The 21903-nt window shown below is 46.2% G+C and overlaps 1 protein-coding gene across 1 annotated transcript in view; it reads right to left on the minus strand.

Annotated features, from left to right (window-relative positions):
• The window catches only part of FAM207A (family with sequence similarity 207 member A), a gene marked incomplete at its 5' end in the record, with an annotated part of 39453 nt that extends 17553 nt beyond the window's left edge, over positions 1 to 21900 (minus strand). Inside the window, 2 exons of the mRNA XM_041397090.1 lie at positions 20720 to 20828; positions 21856 to 21900. Of these exons, the coding sequence (XP_041253024.1) occupies positions 20720 to 20828; positions 21856 to 21900 (154 nt within the window). The remainder of the gene's footprint in view (positions 1 to 20719; positions 20829 to 21855) is intronic.
• Positions 21901 to 21903: the final 3 nt, after the last annotated feature.

Consider the following 21903-nt stretch of genomic DNA (forward strand, 5'->3'; position numbering starts at 1 on the left):
GAAGCTCTTGCAGAGGGAGAAGTGGGAACAGCAAGGGAAGGGGCAGAAACAAGGATATTAAAGGAAACTGGACACCCATTACACCATTAGATGTTCAGTGAGGTTTTTCTTCCAATAGAAAGGTGTGGGGCTGCCACAGCAAAACCAAAGCCCACAGAAAGCCCATCTGGGCAGACAGGGAGAAGAGGTGGCAGGAGGATTATTTCTGTTCCTAGGCTGGTGACTTGAAGCACCTACTCACTAAGGCCTCCCTTCTCCACAGGGCACATAAGGCACAGATTGGACAGATGCTCTCCTTCCATCAGCTGAGAAGAAATAAGCTTTCAGGGGCACAGCAAAAGGCAGAGAAGAGCTGGGAGAGGAGAGAATTCCCCCCTACCATTACTTCCTCAGTGTCTAGTTTGCTAGAAGGGCATCAAGCACTTCACTCCAGCAAATTCCGTTTGAGAAGCAATTGTGCTTATGCCAATCAGTGCTTTCCAGAAAAATCTGAACCTATGACTTTTGAAACATGACAGCTGACCCAAAAATAACATCCAAGACTGATCTCTGCACCCCTCCATCTTCCGTGGTAACAACTCTTCCAACAGCAATATGGTCTTGGACTTGCCCCAAGCAGGAAAAGACTAAAAAGTCTAAAATTTATTCCTGAAGCCCTCCCTCCTTCACAAGTGTCCAGAAATACAAGGATACAATGAAAGCACATGTGTAAAAACATCAGAAACCCTAGAAAAACATTTGAAGATCCACGAAAGTATTCTTCCCAGCTAACAGTTTCCCTGCTTCTTCTTGGGAGATTTGCTAAATTAGCACCTAAAGGGCGTATTGCAATCCAGACATGAGAAAAGGGGTTTTCTGGATGGCCCTGAATGCACCCTTCCAATACTGGCAAGTAGCTATCTCAGGCTGCCTTTTCAATAGAGAGGATACTCCATCAGTAGGAAGGATCACCCTGCCATCAGTGTTCAGAGAGCAGCACAGCTCAAGGACAAGGAAGCTGAAATGTCACACCTCTGCTTCCTCCCCACCTCCTCAAAAAAAGTTCCATTAATCAGAAATAGTGCTTTAGCATCTACAATCAAGCTGGGATTTCACCAAAACTCCTATTCAAAAAAAAACTTGTCAGCAGTCAAAAAGCCTGAGTGTATTCAGCCACACCTAAGGTAGGCAGCCCTCGCCCTTGGCTGGGTGAGGAGGAAGGAGCCCCGATTTCATTTAACAAATTCTCTGTTCAGTAAATATGTTTTCCTGGCAAAGTGGCAGCCTCTTCCACCACATGCCTGTACAGGCAACATCTCCAGAACACCACTCCAAGGTCTCTGTATGCCAATGCCCCACCTACTGCTAAAGGGATTGCAGACACACTCTCAGCTTCTGCAGTGATGCTGGCAGGATGCTTGGGGGAGCAGGGAAGGGGTCTGCAAAGTGCTGACTTGCTCCAGGGAATACTGAATGCAATATTGGATTACTTGGCTCTAATGGAACTAAAGGAAAAAAAAAAATCAACTGTAATCGACTTCTATGTTAATGACACAGAGGCAGGGCTGTTTCCCCTGGAAAGATCGACATGGAATGTGAAACAGTATCAATACCATGGGCAGTATCAACACATGACATCTGGAAACTTGGCACAGAGACAACAGCAAGCAGACTCCACAGTAGCTCAGGGTGCTGGTAAATGAGAGCTTAGCTTGGCATAGCTTATCCAAGCTTCTGTTGCCACTTCTTCCACCCTGCCTCCCCCAGGTTCTGCACACAAACCCAACTCCCCTGTACCAGGTCAGCTTCCTGCTTCTTTAACGAGCTGAGCCAAACCAAGGGAGATGTGTGCCCAGGAGCACAGGGAGCTCTGTGAGCCAGCTGGACTGATCTTTCAGCCTTCAGTCCCGAGGTCTAAAGTAGCCACAATCTATTTTAGACAGAAGTTAAAATTTATCAGTAGCAACATATCTCTAGGCCAGCTGATGTCCCTATTCCAGCCTGACATGAAGGAGCATACAAGCACTCCCAAGTCCTCAGGACAGGTTCACAAGCAAGGACACAGGGAATGTCTGCAGAACCTCTCACAGCTGGAGGAACAGGGACACTCAGTAGATTCGGCACTGGTGGTACCTACAGCTTTCTACCTGTGCAGTTCACTAGTTTGTTTTTGGTAAGAGTTATTAGGCAGCGGATGCTTTAAGTACCCAGCTAAGCATTTTGAGGAAAGTGCTGCTGTATACTCCCGAGGTTCTCCCTGCTGGCTGCTTCAAAAGATGGGAGTGCGCAGTTTGGATACTCTTTTTGCTCTGACACAGCACACCAGCTCCTATGCCAAGCATTCTTGGTGGGTAGGGATGATCTTGTAAGAGATTCAGCAGTGACAGCACCAACTAAGCCATGAGAAACAAGAGAAACGTGAAAATAATTGGCAGACCCACCCCAACCGTCACCTTGCAAACACACTTCTCCCACACACAGGAACAATAGAGAAATACATGTCTGACCATCAGAAGGAAGAAACAAAGTCCCTGATCAAACATTCCAGCACCAATTCTGACTGTGATTGCTACCTGGAAGCAAAAAACAGAAGCAGCTTCAGCAGCTGAGGGGTCAACATCAAGCAGCAGGTTTTGACCTGCTCTAACACCAGCTCATCAACAGCCTGAAAAATCTTCCTTCTTCCACTATTTCACCTCCTGCTTTAGTACTTCTAGCTACAGATTTCTTAGCTGGGTTCTGCCTCTTCTCAAGAAACTAATTAGAAGAACAGCCAGCCAGCCAAAATGCAGAGGCCACAGCTCCACTGGGAAAAAAGGCAACACGTGGCATGGGACAAGGGAGATGACCAGAGACAGGACTTGGCTCAACACCACAACTTTGACTTTTTTGATTTCCCAGCCACACTCAGACACAGAAGAGCCCCTGTTGTTAGACAGAAAGCAGAGAAGGGGAGCAGTTGGCAGAGGACTCCTACAGAGAAACCTGGATGCACACTGTGAATAAAAAGCTTTGGGAGTGAATTTTGTGTCTCCCACATCTGTCTGTTAAACAGTTTCAATGAACACTGCTACAGCATCTTTTCCTTCTCTTCCCCACAGACTCAGTTAAAGCTGTATAGTTTTAGCCTGTTGTGCCTCCCCTCTCCTCCTAAGGTCCCATAACTGTTCCAGGAATGAGTTTTCCACCATACCTACAGTCCTCTCTTACTCTCTACTCACTCTTTAAGGGTACTGGGATGTCAACACCTCTGCCTTAAAACCCAGCAGGGAGACCTTGGGGAAAGATTAGCCCACCAAGACTACACAACAAAAAACTATCAGTTCAAGACTATCAGGAAGCTGGTTGTAAGAGGCTGTGCAAGCCCACCAAGGAGGGCTTGCACAGCCTCTTACAGCAGCTTTCAGACACGTATAACAACAAAGTGCCTGACATGGCTCCTGGAGAGCTGCTGACATGAAAAAAATCATGCAGAGATGTCTGGACACTAGACTTACCCCCACAGTGACCTCAGGAAAGAGAAAAAAAAATACAGCAGATATGCATAAGATTTGGAGACACATATCTCTGTATCCTGATTGCCACAGCCCTATAAGTTACATGTTTTGTGTCTGCAAACAGCAGACTCCTGACTGGTCCCAGGCACATGACAGAGCACAGGATACACATAAAACCAGTGCTACTCCCTCAGCCACTCCTCTGCCCTGTGTGGCCCAGGGCACATACCCAGCGAGGAGTATGTGCCTCTAAATTACAGATGCAAACATGACAGAAACTTCCCTTCAGATGCGCACACAGGCATTTTACAAGGAATAAACAGGCACAGCTTGAACTCCAGCATAAGCAAACAAACAGAAGAAAACAGAATTAGAAGAGAAGCCCAGCAGAGCACTCAAAGCTCTGGTCTGCTTTATGAATGGGCATAAGGTGAGAAGGAAGGCTTGGGAGAAGGCCACCTGATCCAAGACTCTGCAGTGTGCAGAGACCAGGCTCCAGCAAGACCCAAGCCAGGAGCACAGACACATCCTTTGCTGGGACAAAGGGGTAGAGAGAAAGTTCCAGCTTCTTCTAAGGAGTTCCCAGAGCCTGATCCTGGGCAATACCAATGGGAAGTTTAAAAAAAGCCTTGCCCCACCTTACTTTCTGATGACGTTTCAGTGCTGCCCTAGTTAATTCAATCAGTCCCTGACCTTTCTAACAGATCCCTGCCTCTGCTTTCCAAACAGCAGCTCTTTCCTGGCCTCCAAACAATGGCATCCCAACCACTTGGGCTCAAGTTACCCTCTTCTGAGAGCAGCAGAGTCAGCATTTCTACTGCTTACTGTATTCTTGCCCATGTTTGCTTGTTGAACTGTAATCTCTCCTCTCCTCCCCAGGGCTAAGTAGCCAACATTTCCAGTCTTGGCCACAGGCCTTATTTTTCAGACAAAACCTGCATATCCTATTTTGAAGCAGGAAATGCAGAGCAGATGCCTGGTAGCTTACAGAAAAAAAAAAGCATCTTACAATTCTGTACTTAACCTGAGATAGCATTGCCAGCAAATTCCTGCCATGTGCAGTGGACAAATTTCTTTCCCTGCTCTTTTTTCCCAACCAATTAATTCCATGATGGATCTGAAGGACAGCAGGAAGCACAGGAAAGAAGAAAGTCAGTACAGGCTAATGACTGCAGAACAGACTGGGAAGATATACCAATATTCTGCAGTTGCAAAAATGTTACAGGCAGAATAGGCAAAAAAGCCCAAAGCTCAACTTGTACCCTGTAAGTATTTTAATCAGCTGTTCTCAGTTCCAGCAGGTCTGCCATAGAATTGTATTAAAAGCATCTACAAGGTCAAATTCTTAACACTTTCGTTCCAGTTTTTAAATTGCAACAGAAATACTGTAATGACAACTTTATGCTAAAATAGTCAAGGGGCAGGGTGACTGCATGAATTTATTTAGGACTGGCATCAGGGCAGGAACAAAAAATTCCACTTTGGCACTGCTTAGCAGTACCAGGGGCAGCCCCTCTGCCCCATCTCCACTTGTAGGTTCAGGAGACAAAAAAATCCACTGAAAGTGGCCTGGAGGGAACACCCACTGGAGCACCCTGGCCTTCCACCTTGTGTGGCCAGCCACAGGCAGAGGCTGCGCACCAGCACCTCACAAAGCATTAACAGAAGGCACTTTGAGGACTTGAACTGGAGACTGGTGTCCAGCAAATAGCACCACTGAGCTAAGAACATACCAGGCCTGACCACAGCTGTGTGTAATGCCCAAGTAGAGAGTGCCTGCATGCAGAAGCTCCAATGAATTTTTTTTTTTTGAGGATCTGCTTCCAATCCATGCGGGTAGCGCAAATTCAGAACAACTATGTGCAAGGGGTCCTGCAACTTAACTGCCATTTTACTGAAGGATCTTTGCCCACCTTGAACCCAGCACCTTCTAGTTTGTTTTTTCCCCCACTTATCTTACTGGAAGACACTGGGAACAAGTTCAGTCTCTGGGGCAAACCTATTTGATTAAACTTCATCAGCTCTCTTTTCTCAATTGATCAGAGCTCTTTTCCAAGCAAACGAGTTCTGATCAATTGAGTCATTGCTCATATTTCTCACTTTCGGCATCAATGCCAAAAACCTGCTCTGCAGATAAATGTGAAAGCTCAGGAAAGAAAGCACTGGCTGCAGGCCCTGCTGTGAGCTCCTATACCTCCTCTGAGGTGAGACACATGGGCTTTTCCTGCCTCTGTGCTAAGGAAGCTCAGTGAACCTGGTATCATGCTCACAGTCACAAGGATCTGGGCAATGCCTACACACCAGCAGAAAGAAAAGCAAAAGGAGAGTTTCTAGAGACACTTCCTGACTACTCCAATCAATTATTTTTAAGAAGTAATTACTCTGAACCTTACTCAGAGCTTTAGGACCATGGCAAAATTTCCTCTGTGTTATTTTAACTGTTGATTAATTCTCCTCTCCTGGCACTCCTCTTTGGATTCTTTAACATGCCTGGTCTCAGGCTCCCTATGGCGTAAGTTAGTTTCCCCACTCACAACACTCCATGCATTGACAGGGAAATGAAAAAAGTAATCACATGTCAGAGCTTGCCCTTGATTGTTAAGTCTGTGTGGCAGATTAGCGTAGTGTGGTCCCCTCCCCATGCTGCCCTATCTATTGCACAACCATACGTCAAGGAGTTAATCCCACCATCTGCAGCTGTCAGAGCTCCTACACTCCAGGAAACCCACACACCTGTAGTTTGGGAGCACTGAGGAAACACTAAGTCCAGCCACATCTTCTGCCACTGAGCAGACACATATTAAATATAATCATACTCATTTCTTTTACCCAATAGTCTGTTTAGGCAATATATACAAAGTAATTTTAGATTTAGACACAGAAAAGAGCGCCACAACTCAACCAGTATAACACCAGCAGACTTTCATTATTTATATAATTTAAGGATTATTAGCTCGATCCTGTCACATTCTGATCAGTCAGTTCAAACACCACTTGCATCCTAAGTGGCTTTAGAAACTGCACATGCAGAGAACTAAAACACTAACATAAAGTAAGGAGGGTGAGAATATCCAGGAAAGCTTCCCAATAGTTTGTGCCAGGTGTATGCTCGATCTGCAGCCCCCAGCTCAGCTGGGCAACACCTGACATGCAGGATTGGCAATGCAGAACACTTCCCATTCTTTCCCTTTTTAGGGGCATACACAGCATATTTCAAAATTGGGAAGTATTTGAAGAATAGAGCTGGAAAAATAACCACCTGAAGAAGTACAAGGCATAATATCCTTGCTCTTCTGATCTGTGACTGGGGTGGAGATGGTACTCGAGCCCACTCTCATCTATTGCAGCTTAGCATCTTCTGAACCCAGGCACGCCCTCCTGCCCCACAGGAGCACACAGCCTTCCCCGCTCAGAGGGTTTCTGTCTAGATGAGAAACAAGATTGCTTTTTTACCACAGCACTGTACAACTGAGTACCATCAATAAGGAACTGTTTCATCACAAGGTCAAGACTGAAGCTACCAGGCAGAAGCCCCTAAAGGACAGATCAAGGTGATCCTGTGTCTGCACAAAGCCTCTGTGTGATCATAATGGCACTTCAACCTTGAAAAGGTCTTAACAGCTGTAGCATTCAAACATGACACAGTGAACTACCAGTTCTGATGGGGGTTTTTTTCATGGTGGTGATGTTGATTAAACAGTTCAACAAGCCTAGCCCATGAAAACACACATTCCAGGTGGTGCCCAAGCATGTCAGGTCTCCTTCCCTCTTCCTGGGAGCGCAGACTGCTCTGTAAGTGGAACTGGTCCAAACACTGCTTCACATCTCTTCCGGCTGCCACTGCCACTTCTGGTGGCTGCTGCTTTTGTGCTGTCTCAACTGCTCTTCTGCTTCAGCTGACAATTCAGAGCTCCCAAAAGCCCTGAGGCACCAACAGGATCACCAGCTCTGTCATCTTACATAACACAGACACTCACACAGCATCTTCCCCCCTGGACAGACCTACATCCACACCCCGCTCCCACTCCTCCTCCGGCTCCAGGGACACAGGGCACCATCCCAACAGAACCCTGGGACCATCACCTCACTGCAGACCTCCCACAGAACTCTTCATCTCCCGACAGAGCTAGGCTTGCCCCCTGTCAGGGAGCTCTTTGTTTGGCCCACAACAATTCTCACACAAGACTTGTTTTTAAAAAAAGGTCTTAGAGCAAGCCTCTCTACTCCAGTATATCCATTTGGCTCCCTTAAATGCAGAAGAAATCTTTTAAAAAAGGAAAATCAAGGTCTGGGCCCCTTTAAGAGGTAGAAGCTGTTTTGTTGGTTTTTTGTTTCCTCCAGCCGGTCACCTCTTCACCTTTACTTTATTTCAGCCCTGCAGGTCAGCATCAGTTCCCCATCTTGGAATGACACTTTCCCAGTATAAACTATTTTAAAGCAAGCCAAATTTAAAAAATAAGAAAAGAAAAGAAAAGGGACAGGGCTCTGCCACTTTGTACTTGATGCTCTTGCCTGCCAGCAGCATAGGCAGACAATGAAGTCTCATTTACACTGTCTGCACTGGCATCAACGGGTCCAGCCCCATCCACCCCACGCAGAGATAAGATCAGCATCTGCCAGCACAGAGCTGTGGAGAGAACACCCATGATGTTAAAAGAAATAACAGGGCATGGCAAAGGAACAAACTACCATGAGTAGGTGCTTCTCTGACCCTCCTTGTCAGCTTTCAGAGCTGCCAGACATTTGGCATTGCCTTGATCTTCTCAGGTCTGGGACTGCAGCAGCAAACCTTGACACTGCCCATCCGTGCCCTCACCTCTCATTCGGTGTCCCCACGCTCACAGGGCAACAAGGACTGGCATCCTTCCTGAGAAGAAAGTGCTCCCTGAACGAAAAAGCTGCACACCCCTTACCAAGCAGTATTTGCAATACTTAGGATCACCACACCCAAAAAACCACCTACTGAGAACATCTATATCCTCAACAAAATACCATGTCAGCTCCCAGGAGAGACTTTCACTACACGAGGGAAGGCAGCAATCTTCCTGCAATGCACAGAAGATGTTGGCAGGAAGAGTGTTGCTCTGCATGAAGAAGGCTGTGGCATGAGCACTGTGCCTGCTAATTTCCTAATATGGATCACAGTCCAATGGAGTTAAATCCACACGCCTACAGACTCATCATGTTTCTCACTTGGTGTAAGACTGAGTTTAATCTTGTTACCCCGCTGACAGGATATTAATTTTACCTAATGGTCCAAGAGCTGCCAAGAGCTATGAGCCATTGTTCACATTTCTATGGCTTTGTTCAGCTTTCCTTCCCTCATGAGGAGCTCCCTATTAGTCCTGACTTTGCTGAGGTGTCACAGCATGACATGAAGAAATGCCAGCTACATGGTGGATCCCAAACCAGGAGTGCAAAGCACAATCTGGACTTCTCCAGGAGGCAGCACTGATCCAAGCTACTGTGCCAGGAACAACATTTTGACAGTATCAAGAAGGTGGTTCCATTTCAGCAGCTTGTGGGTTTGGATATTGCCACCCTAAAAATAATTCAGGGCAGAATTGTGCTACAAAACCATCAGCAGCCAAGTGCATATCGCTTTGGTAGAGCCCCCACGCATCTGAGGAACACAACACACTCACAAACTCCTGGGGACCTGTCCCTTTGCACCTTTGGGTAGAGGATAGGGAGATGAAGAAGCCTGCAGGATGGCACACTGTGGGTAAAAGAGAAAGGTGTCGTGTCTCCCCCTGCCAATCCTCCCACCTGCTCCACCATGTCAGGCCAAGGAGCAAAGATTAGTTAACGAAGCTTTGCTTCCACTGAGGACCTTCCAAAATCAGTTGGAAGCCAATGGCTGATGCTGCTAAACCTAAAAAACAAACAAAAAAATTTCCTGCTATTCCAGCTGTCTTGAACCAGCTTATCTTTTCGAAAAGTCAACAGCAGGCAAAACATCTCCAGTAAGATGTGCATGGGAGATGTTCACTCCCAGCCAGGACTTGCACCCAGCTCTTCCAGAAGCCTGAAACACCCCAGCTACAAAGTCAGTGCCACAGGTGCCTTCTATGAATGTTACATAATAAATAATGCATTTTAAGTATTGTGATGCTGGACTCCAAATCTCAGCCTCACTTAGCCTTTAAAGACAGTGCCATCATTATTTATAGTATTTACATCCCAGAGGATGGTGGGGGGTGTACTATCAGATCTCATTTAAAGATTACTTTTGGATTAAGCAAGACTAGTTCTTTAATATTTTCTTCAAGCAGAAAAAGGTGGCAGCAGCAGCTGGAGTAGAGCAAATAAATCCATAGATGCATATGGACATATAGGTCAAATAAGAATTAAGCTGAGCAAAAAACAAGTTAGCTGTGAAATATTCTTTTGGCTGTTTTTCCACATATTGTGCTGACCATTTTTGGTTTAATCTTAGAGAAGCTCTCTCTCATATGAGCCTGCAACCCCTCTAAGCTTCAAAGAAGCAACTTTTACTATAAATATTCCATATTTCTTTATACAGGCTAAGGTTTTCATATGAGCATTGTTGTTTTGTACACTTAATGCACCAAGAAACGCTGAAGTAGGAACTGGAAAATTTTGTTCTATGCCCTGCAGAGATGAAAAATAATCAAAAATATAGACCTGACCTAGAAAAACGAAGAGTTATTCTGCTGCCCTCTAATGAGCATATCTAACATCTGAAAAAGAACACTCTCAAAAGAGATCCATTCTGCACTGCCACAGGTATGTCCTCTTGTGCTACAAAGCTGTCAGCAATGCAGACACAGCTGGAGCAGCACCTCTACACAGCAGAGACAGGCAGAAGAAACACTAGATGGGCCCAAGATCTGTTCTGTACTTCCCTGAATTCAGACTGGAGCGTATGGCTCTGTCCTGTTCTGCTCCCTTTCCTTGCCTAAATAGAGGGAGGAGAGCAGTTCCTAATTCTGACCTTCAGGACACAAAGGCCTGTGACCTGTTACAGGTATGCACCTCACTGGCACACAGACACATGGAAGAATTACTTGCTTCAACACCTGTGAGCCTCAATTAAAAGCAAAAGAATTCAGTTCTCATGCAAGGGCGTCTCTGCATCTGCACAACGCTCAGAAGACATTCAGTTGAAAAATGCAGTAAGGAACCACCACTGGGAAAGTTCTACCTGGTACTGAGTTTCATCTCAGTTTCTACTGAGCTACTGTGATGCTGTGTGCTGACCTTGGCCAGCTGCCCACCCAGCTGCTCCATCCCTCCTCAAAAGAAGAGGGGAGAAAAATAAGATGAGAAGTTTCTGGGCTGAGGTAAACAACAGGGAGATCACTCAGCAGCTACCATCACAGGCAAAACACACTTGACTTGGGGAAAATTAATGTAATGTATTGCCAATTAGAGTCAGAGGATGAAAAGCAAACACTGAAACACCTTCCCCCCACCCACCCCCTTCTCAGCTCCACTCCTTCATTCTGACTTCTTCATTCCCAGCTCCCTTGAGTAGTGCATGGGGCCAGGGAATGGCATTACAGTCACTCTCTGCTGCTCCCTCCTCCTCACACTCACCCACTGGGTTTCCTGCTGACTGGAGCACCTCCATTCCTCCTTTTCTGTCCCTGGGGCTGTCTCACTTTTTTCCTACTCTTTCTTAATTATATGTTTTCCCAGACACAGCACTATTGTGCCTGACAGGCTCAGCTGTGGCTGCACTAGGTGCACTTCAGCTCTTTGGACCTGTGATCAGAATGTGACACCTCTGGCTTCTGTCCTGCTACCAAAACCCTACCACTTACACCCAATACAGCCAAACAGGCCAATGCCCTCTATTTTGGAGGAAGAAAATACATGAAGATGTTATAATAACTCCCACATAAACAGTATCTAGACATCTGTATGCTATTTCCATAAATAAAAACCCACTCAGGTACAGACACTAAAACAATAAGCACACCTGCAGCTGCAGAGGAGCACACCTAAGCCCAGCCCTACCCAAGCCCAGCTCTGCAGTCACAAATTACTGGCATGAATCAAAAGAAATAGCCAGAGGCTCTGCTGAGCAAAATACAGAAGTGTCACTGAACAAAGCAATCTAAAATTGTGATTTCTGACAACAGAATTCCTGCAGTGTGGAAAAGCCTTCCCATATCACCCTGTCGACAGGCACACCAGGTTATTTCAACTCAAACCATATTGTGAAATAATTGCTGCGTGTACAGACAGAGCCTGTACCCAATGCAGCTGGAAATGTCCTTTCCATGCTAAAGAAGCCCATTCCTGTTACATAAGAACACTCAGTGACCTGAATTTACAAATAACCTTGGAGAGGAAAATAGACACAAGGAAAAACAAAGTGAAAAAGCCATGGAGCTAGGAAATGCAACAGAAATCAACCCAGAGCATGTACATGCACAGCCACACCAGGCACGAACATCCACGATCACAGAAGCCAAAATTCTTTACGTAGATCTATTGATTTGCTGTGTGTTCTCTAAGCAATCAAGCACAGCACACATGGGTCAGGAAATAATGCCCCATTTTCCCTCAAATTTCCTGCCTGGGACTCTCTGAAACACCATATTTCACTGGAGCTGGTTATCACTCTCACTACACACCTTCCAGCTCACAGCCCCTTCTTGTCTGAAGAACTGCTTGGATAGCCTGTTCTTCTGCAGCAGGATTTTCTCCAGAATTTTCTGTGGTTTGCCTTATGGAACATTTGCAGCACTGTTAGTTCAATCTAAATCTGTCCAAATTATAATTTTAAACAACCCAGAATATTCCAGTACCCACTGCATTTAAGCCTTGCATAGCTGTGTTTCCTACATTTAGCTCAGAGAATGCACATTGAGATTTACTGTGTTAAAAGTTTCATTAAAAAAAAACAAAAAAAAACCCTTTCTACAAGCCATTTGACAAAAACCTAAGCCCAAATTAGATGTTATTACCAGTTATGCCACATATGAGCATCAGCAGTGCCACTCTGAAGTGCTGAAGGGGATAAACAGATCTTCAGCTGACACATGCATTTCCACCCAAGCATAAAGAAAACCTCAGTCCATAAATTGCTCACAAAGACCAGAAAAAAGGATAACTTGCACAGAATAGGAAAACACTATAGATCTCATTAGGTCTGAATGACAGATATGAACTTTTGAGACTGCCCTGTACCACAGCCTGTAACTCAGTAAGACCCACATTAGTAGGGCAGAGATTTATCTCGGTAAATCAGAAATGTGATTTATATAGCACAGAAGTTTAAAAAAAAATTTTTAAAAAGGCAGCTTTTCACATAGGCAGTTCCCAGAGGGGCAAGGAGAAGGCTCACTTATTCCTGCACTGCAGAAACATATCAAGACAAGTCAGAAAGGGCAACCCAGAAGAGGGAAACCTCTCACGCCATCCACCCTTCACCAATTTTCTAAACAGAGTATTTATTAAACCCCCAGGACACGTATTTCAGAGCGACATTTGACAGTTTGACACAACACCATACCACTGCTGGTGACAAGGAAATGGCTCTAACTCCCAGAGCTATCAACCTGCCCTTTCCACAAGTGCTTCCTCACTCCTCTTCAGATTTGCTTTCTCAATTCCTGCAGTGTTGAGCCATCCCTCTCACACCCCACAAGAGGTTTGCATTATTGGAACTTGTACTGGGAGGTCCTTTTGGCACCAGTGCAGAACCATTCCACCTCTCTCTTTGTAGAATTTATAATTTTATAAGTTAATTATGTTAAAGCTTTAACATTAATACAGCAAAGACAAGGATTTCAGTTCATAACCCTCTTTTGTAACACCACAGCTGCAGTACTCTCCTAAGCAGCGCTGATCTATTTTTGTGTAAGGATGTCCAACCATTTTAAATTCATTTCATAGGAGAATACCAAGCTAGATCAGTATCTTTTTAAAGCTTCAGGAATCGTGATCACACAGAGCAAGACGAGGCATGACATGCAACTGCCATGCCCCACCACTCCTGGCCAGGAAGGCAAGGGGTCACCCTGGCCTCAAATTCAGCAAGCCCATCAGTGGCAGAAGGCACTAATAAGTTTGACCTAAAAAGCTCATGTCTGAGCACCCAACTTTCACAAAGTCTGCAGGAAGGCTTTGCAAAACCACAAAGCAGCACCGCAGGAGCTTCTCCAAAGAAGTCTCCAATCCCTCACCAAGCCATATCCTGCTCTCCATCCATCTAGCAGCATGGAAAGGCTGCTCCAGGGCAGGCATGTACCTTCCACCAGTGCTACTGGTGAGCATTACACAGCAGGCACAGCCAAGGAACCAACCATAATAAGAAACTGGAGCGATCTGACACATCCTTCAAACTGCTAGGACTCATTTCAAGCTCTTCCCACTGACAGCCTCCTCCCCTGGAGCAGGCTGCAGAACATTTTGGAAGGTTTGGGCTCTCTGGAAAATGCTTGTGTTTGTGTAGTGCTCAACCACGAGCTAATTGGAGTCTTTTGGTTTTTTAATGTTAATTTTAAGAACAGAGACTTAGCCACAGCTAGAGGGAGGGAAAGAAAACAAAAAAGTTAATTGGTTCCATAAATATTAACACAACTGATTCCTGTGTTCTGGCAGAAGGCACTCGCAACATGGAAAGGCTCTGTTTGCAGAAGGGAAGTAAAAGCACTGAAAACAGTGCAAGCTTCAGACGCTCATTTACTGCTTCTCAATTAATTGCATTTACTTTAATTAAAGTGGAGCTTCCCACAGCTATTCTCACAGCCAGAGCCACACTGCACAGACAAATTGTTAAAGTAGCATTAAGCAGCATGGATTTTTAACCTTTTTTTAAAAATTTTTATTTAAGGCACCAATGTCTTTAGCTTTCAGTAGGATCCCCACTCGACAGTTCCCCAGAAACCACAGCAGGTCTGTTCTCCATTTCAACCAAACCCCACAGCTGTTCACCACTGATACAGAACTTGCTCAAGTTCTGTATCAGTGAAGTAAGATCCCACTGACTTTAATCCTTTGGACCAGAGGAAGAGAAAAACCTTTTGGCTTTGGAGGCGAGTTGTTGGGAGCTACACAATCTGTTTGAGGTGTCCTGCAGACTGAGGTCATCTGACCTCACCGGAGAGGCTTCCCAGATGACAAACCACTATCTCAGCTCCTCCCAAACACAGTGCAGCTTTCTAACAGCCTGTTAGAAAACTCTCAGACACCAATCTGCCCTTAAAAGGTGATCTGGCATTGTCAAGATAAAAGCAAGTCCTAATGATGCAGTCAAAAAAACCCAAATAAATTTCAGCTGAACAGCACGACAGAAGGAATGTACAGTAATTTTCTACCTAAAGTAATTTAACCAGATATGGTAAACTGCCATCTGTCACTTTATCAAGCTACCAGGGTGGCCAGCCTTGCGCCTGGAGGAGAGGTAAAGAGTTTAATCCCCACACAGCATTTTCCCTTCCCTGGGAACTTTTCCTTTCTTGCAAATTTCATTACTTCAGGTTTCAAACACTTTCACATACAATGTCAGAAGCAACATCAGCTTGTGCAGGGAAGGTTCCCCTTTGAGCTGAGACATGCACATTCAGTCCCAGGACACATCCTGAACCTGTGCAGGTGACACAAAGGACACAGGCACATTGCAGAAGGCATGGGGTGGAGGGAGGGGGGAGCTAAAGCAGGAATTCCCAGCTCAAACACCACTCAAACAGCTGCTCCTTCCAGGGCAGCACCCACACATCCATCAGGTATTTTCAAAGGCATTCAAACAGTTTCAGAGCTACACCACCAAGGGCATCACTGACAACATCAGGGACATAATTTCACCTCTCCCCAAATTCACAGAGCCCAAAACTTGGGCAGCTAATAACAAAGACAGATGGAGGAGGAACACCTCATCACTTGGGTCTAGCACAGCACACAGGCATTTCCCAGGGAGATCTCACCAACACGTTGGAGGTGCTGCAGCCGCTCCCTGCCATCCTCAGCGTGAGGAGCAGCCCGTTTACACCCTCCTATCCCATCTGAGCTGTGTTACTGTGGGGAACAGCTTGAGGAAGGCGTTCTGCACAAAACAAACATGAGACAGGCCTGACAACTGCCAGCACAGAATGAAAAGCTGAAGAAAAGCAACAGCAGCAGAACTGGGAGGATCCAGCAGCTTTCCACACCAGAGATGTGAATGACCAACACAAGCAGATTTCAAAAGTACCCAAGCATGTATTAAAAAAAAACAGCAGAGGTTTAGAACTGATACTCAGAACAGATAAATTCATTAAAACAAACAGGATCAATTTTTATTTTTTTAATCCCTCAATTTTTAAACACCCCAGTATGCCAAAAGAGTAGAAAAAAACCCCAAAACATCAAACCAAAAGAAAGGTGATGAGGGATGAGGACAAAAGAGGAGAAACCTTAATATTTAAAGGCAATAAACATGCAGAAATCCAATAAACAGACAGGAATAAACTACAGGACACAAAGACTGGCATCCTGTCAAGAGCTCCTGAAGAGTAATGGGGGGGTCTGGTCATGGCTGCAATTTTTCCACACTGGTGTGGATCCACTTCAGGGGTAACCACGAGTACAGACACTGCAGGAACAGCAATGCTGTCAGAGGAGAGGTCTTACAGGGACTCTATAACATTCTGGTACAACCCCCATAAAAAAACGCTCAAAACTGGACAGTAAATCATAAAGCATGAACCTAATGCAGGACCAACGAACCACAGCTTTTCTGCTTCTCTTGGAGGCTACAAAAGGAGAACAGAATTGGACAACTGGGCGCAGAGCCCAAGCAGAAGCAGATAAGGTGACAGACCCAGCAGATCTGGAACTCCAGAGCAGAAGCTGAGGTGCAAACCAGAAGGGATCTGTCAGTGACTCTGCAAACAGAGGCTTGGTATCAAAAGAAATTCACAGAAAACCTCAGAAAGGAGCAAAGCAAGGCTGTCCACAGCCTGCAGACCCCAGAAATTCACTGCTGTCAGAGAATTCCTGCTTAGTCTAATTTTATCATCTCCTATCTCCACATTTCTTCAGGAGGAGAAGCGAATTCTTTCTTTGTCAGATGCTCAGTCATTTCCCTCCTCTACACCCACTGACAGTGGCTCCCATGCTGCAAGACAGTCCTGGTCTTCAGAGCACAACCTCTGCTCATGACCTACCTCCCTCTATGCTTCACACCCTGCTATAGAATCACAGACCCCCAGAGCAGCCTGGGTTGGAAGAAACCTGCAGAGAGCACCTATTTAAACCCCCTCTCTCATCTGTCATTATCTCAGGCTGCTCCATCCACGCCCCATCCAACCTGGCCTTGAACATTTCCAGGGATGGGGCAGCCACAGCTTCTCTGGGCATCCTGTGCCAGGGCCTCATCACCCTCACTGTAAAATGAGAAGTCTTTCTTTATGTCCAATTCAACCTCAGAAATCAGGATGATTTTACAGCAGGTTTTGCAAACAGTTATGAACTTGCTGTTGTTGCATTTTTGTTTTCTCAACAACACAGCCTTGTCACCGTTCCCTTCTGCAGTAGCTGAAAATAAAGCAGGAAGCTACCAATCCAGTTGTTCATATCATTCCACAACTGGTTCATCATCCACTCCAAAAAGAGACATTCACAGGCTTTGCTCTGGCTTTGCTCAGCAAGAGCCAAGCTTGAATAGGCCCTTACTTCAACGCTGACAAGGGAAAGCTAAAGAAAACAAGAAAAAATGAGCAGCAGCACCCCCGATATGACAGGCCATTATTTCTGACTTGGTAGGAAACATTTAATTCCCACGCTGCAGAGGCTCACCCAAATGAGATTTATCCTCTCACTCGAGCCACAGAGGTCCTGCATGGATTAGATTACGGCAAAGCCTTTGGTTTACATTACGTCAGTGGCTAAGTAAACTGCACTGACAGGAAGCAATCACTGAGCACAGAGTAACTCACGGACTGAACTCCAGCATTCCCAGGGATGGCACTGGCTTCTGTTACCTACACACGTGTGGAAATCATCTGGAAGCTGGCGTTAAGCTGAGCTAATGATTAAAGACAAAAAGCAGAGAGGGGAAAGCAGTTGCAGCAGGTCTGCTTCACAGCACGACACAGCTCAGAGCTACCATATTAAAATACTTTCCTTTTTAGACCACTGGCTTTTTATATCACATAACGCAAGGCTCACCTACAATGAATTCCATTTTGGTGACATTTTTCATTACAGTTCCACCCTCTCCTTCTCCTGCCACAAGGATTACTGATGCCAGAACAGCCTGTGCTGGTACCTCACACTAATCACAAGCACACTGAATCAGCCTTGTATCTAAAGGAAGCAACAGACCACTACCATGAGTAGCAGATACTTCCACAGGGCACCCTGCCTCAACCAGATGTGCCAACAATCCTCAAAAAGCCCCTGAAAAACAAGGCCTTCAGCTAACAAGAACCAACACCACCAGTTTATCCTCTTACAAAAAGGGGTCTCACTCCTTTCAGCCCCAACACACACAAGCACTCCTGCTAACTGGGATAACCCTGCTAGAGACTCTGAACTTTCCAATTTAAAAGTCATGTTCCTCCCTATTCCCTCAAAACCATCACAGCCAAAAGAGCAGCAAAACCTGCTCACTGACAAATTGAGGAAAACCATGAGGAAAAAACTGTAGAGAGAGGTGTCCTTTCTTGTTGGCAACTGCAGGCAACAGCCCTCAAGCCCCAGAACAGCAGTGGACTGGTTTCCTACAGGAATGCAGCCCTTTGGCTCTGACACATCAAAACAGCTGTTCCAGGTGAAGCCTTTAATCTCAATAAAGTAACCAGCCCTGCTGGTGGCTAGTTAGCCCCTGTGATGGTACACATAGCATCAAAGTGCTGCCTACACCATAGGTTTATTTAGAGCATAACAATGCTCTCCATGTTCTCTTTTCCTCCTACCTCCCAACATCCAATTGGCTTTTTTGACTACTGTCGAGCTCCAAGCTGACATCCTCTAAAATCTAACCCAATTCCAAGATCTTCCTCAGACCAGGTTTTACTTGGAAGAGGCCAAATCTAAACACAAAACACAGATACCAGCAATCTTGGACAATGTGAATAGATCTTGGGTAATGTCAGATATACACACACATAGGACAAATACCTGTTTTCCCAACTGCCATGCAGCAGCCTTGGCAGAAAAAAAAAAATCTTCTGTAGCTGTGAAAAGCACAGGAGATACTGAGCCCACCTACAGTCTGCCAACTTGACCTTCACAGAGCTTGAAAAGCAAGTGGGAGGGAAGCATGCTTTTGTCTTGTTATTAAATCTTAAAATAGCAATGTGTAGGAGAATCCTACCCTCCTGCCCTGTGCACTAGGCTGAGGGGGAAAAGGAGGAAGAGGTGGAGGGAGGGTTAGAGTCAAGTTGAACTTCCTGCAGAACAGGCTCTGAGCTGACCAGAGATGCCAGGAGACAAGGCATGTCAGCCTAGAATCTCTTTTCTAACTCTACGGTGTCTGCCATTGTATGCACAGCCTAGTTACAGTTCACTGAATTAACATAAAAAAAATTAACTGATTTCCATAACGAAAAAACCTCTACATGGCTCCAGAGTGCAACAACAAGAAAGGGCACAGCAGGTTGGGAAAATGCAAAAAAAACACCCAAATCACTTTTTGCCTGGCTGAATTGCAGCTTGGAGCCCCCAAACGAACAGCTATTTTTAGCTGCTCATCCTGAAAGCGCGCAAGCAGCGGGGTCAGCACGGCTGTGTGCGGGAAGGCAGCACGCAGCCCCGAGAGAGGCAGCCAGGCACTGCACATCTGCATCATCAGCACTGCACGGGGACCAGCAGCACGGCTCTATTTATAACCCAGACGTGGAGCCTGCAATCAAAGGCTGGGACTGCAGGCTGCCAGCCCCCAACAACACGCTGTGTGATTTAATTAAAGAGATGGCGACGTGCACACACGGATGCATACGTGTCCTTTTCCCAGGGGAGTCACCAACAATGAGCCCACTGTTTCAACAACAGTATGTTTTGCCAAGGTTTCTGTGCAGAGAGCTGGCAAATGTGTCCTCACACAACCTCCCACACCCTCACTCTGTGCCCTAATGTCACTGATGGGCAGCTCAGGCAACCACTTGCCTTTGTGTGATTGATTTGTTTATAGCCCTGGACAGGAAAATAAAGTCACTGAAGTATTTATCCGCATGCAGAAAATAAATTAATTTAGTTTGCAAAGAAGGTATTTGGGGGTCACATGCATTTTCTGCATCAGAACAGCTTGCTGTGCTACCAGGCTCTGTCCGGTAGTTTTTTCCTTCTCAGGTTTTTTAAACATTTACATACAGTGTGTGGGGGGCTGGGATTCAGGTTCCAGGGACATTTTTTGAGATCTTGCAGACATTTCAAAGTGAAAACTGCTTTCTGATACAAAGCTCTGTCACACAGTGAGCATTCAAAAAGAGCATTTCCTTCTTGTGGGACTGGACATCAAAGGGCTCTATCATGTCCTCCCTTTTCCACCCCTCACTTTCCACATTCCCTGTGAGTTAAGATTCTCCTGCCCAGGAATCCTCGAGCCACAGACCCCAAAACAGCAAAAGACAGGAGAAGATTTGCTGCAGTCAGGCTGCTGTGAGTGAAGCACTGCTGGCACACAAGGAGAACCTGCTGACAAAGTAGTGGGTTATCAAGGGCAGCTGCTCACTTACAAATTGAGGAAAACCATGAGGAAAAAACTGCAGAGAGAGGTGTCAGTGGGTTACCAAGGGCAGCTACTCACTGACAAATTGAGGAAAACTATGAGAAAAAACTGTAGAGAGAGGTGTCCTCTCTTGTTGGCAACCACAGGCAACAGCCCTCAAGCCCCAGAACAGCAGTGGACTGGTTTCCTACAGGAATGCAGCCCTTTGGCTCTGACACATCAAAACAGCTGTTCCAGGTGAAGCCTTTAATCTCAATAAAGTAACCATGCTCTGCTGTTGGTTAGTTAGGCAAAATCAGCCACAAAGCAAGTCCAGAGATCAGGTTAAAACCCTGGCTCTGCTGTGCTCTCAGCCCTGGCAGTTTTTGGCTGCAGCAGGACATCCCACAGACTGCCTGAAGCTAGTCCCCAGCCTGGGGATCACTAAGCACATCCATACAGAAACCCAAACAAAAACAAACGTCTCCTAAAAACATTCAGAGGAACACAGGAAGCAATGTTTGCACTGTAGCTCCCTGAGCTTCCTGGGGCAGCCACTAAAAGCCACTGCAAATACAGTCCCCAATGTCTTTGCTCACAACCTAAAGCAGCGCTCATTCAAAATACAACAAACCTGTTCTGGAGGAAACGATGCTTCTGGAGTCCAAGTCAAGCTTCTTTACTAGGGTATCAGGGTCAATCTTCAGCCCAGAAAATACACCAGAAGATGAGAAGTCCCAGTCCTCATGCAAAAGAAACATAAAGCAGGAATCAATACATACACTACGAGGCAATGTTTGTTTAAAAAAATTTAAAAACCAAACTTAGCACCATCCAGATAGTGGTAGTGAGCAGGTGTCTCTCTTGAGCAGGCAAGGGCACAAAGGCACACTACTGTCCTACCCCCCAGCTCTTCCACACAGAAAGAGGTTTCCCAAAGTCTCATTTTGGACTGTTCTGTTCCTAAAAGCTTCCTGCCTCAAATCAAACTCGCCTCACTCAAGTGCATTCACTTCCAGGAGGGCTGGGAACAGCATCCTTCGGAAAGGACAGATTTATTACAGGTACAGAACAATACAGATAAGCAACAAATGAGAAGATTAGGGGATTAAAACCTAAATCAATGGGCATTAAGCAGATTCACTTACTACTAGCAACTCACCAAATCTTCAACATCATGCTTTAAGCACGCAACGCCTCCCTAAGATCTGCAGTAGCTACTCTAGTCAGATTAGAATTTATTACTTTATCCAACACATAACTTCACAGTGGTATAAACCCAGCTGTATTCACACACGCAATTCCTCCCTCCTCACAAGGAAAGCTCAGGCACATAAAAAACATTTACTGGTGTCGCGTCCTTGCCGTGAGGGGGCGGCACCTGAACCGTGTGTTCAAAACACAGCTGGGGAAAACAGAATAACCTAAATAATTCTGTCTGAACAGCTCCTCTCCATCTGAAGGAATGCACACGCTCCCAGGCTGGGCACGGCCCGGGGGCAGGAGCTGCCCAGCACCACCATGGCTCCAACAAGGCTGCCATGCCCACAGGGACCCGGCCTGCGCCGTCCCCTCAGCCGCCGCCTCGCCGCGGCAGGCACGGAGCTCCCGACGGACACCCCGCAGCCAGGACAGACCCACAGCAGCCCGAGCGGGGCTGGGGCTGTGCGGGGACCGGCCCTTTCTGCAGGGGGAAGGCGGAGAAGTCGCTGCGAGGCGGCCCTGCCAGCCCCCGCCCGCCGCCGCTCCGCGTGTCCCCGCCCCCGGTACCTTCCCGGCCGCCGCGCTCCATCCGCCCGCGGCGGGGCCGAGCCCGGG

This window comes from Onychostruthus taczanowskii, unplaced genomic scaffold, assembly GCF_017590055.1.
Source record: "Onychostruthus taczanowskii isolate IOZ18803 unplaced genomic scaffold, ASM1759005v1 scaffold135, whole genome shotgun sequence".
Taxonomy (NCBI): Eukaryota; Metazoa; Chordata; class Aves; order Passeriformes; family Passeridae; genus Onychostruthus; species Onychostruthus taczanowskii.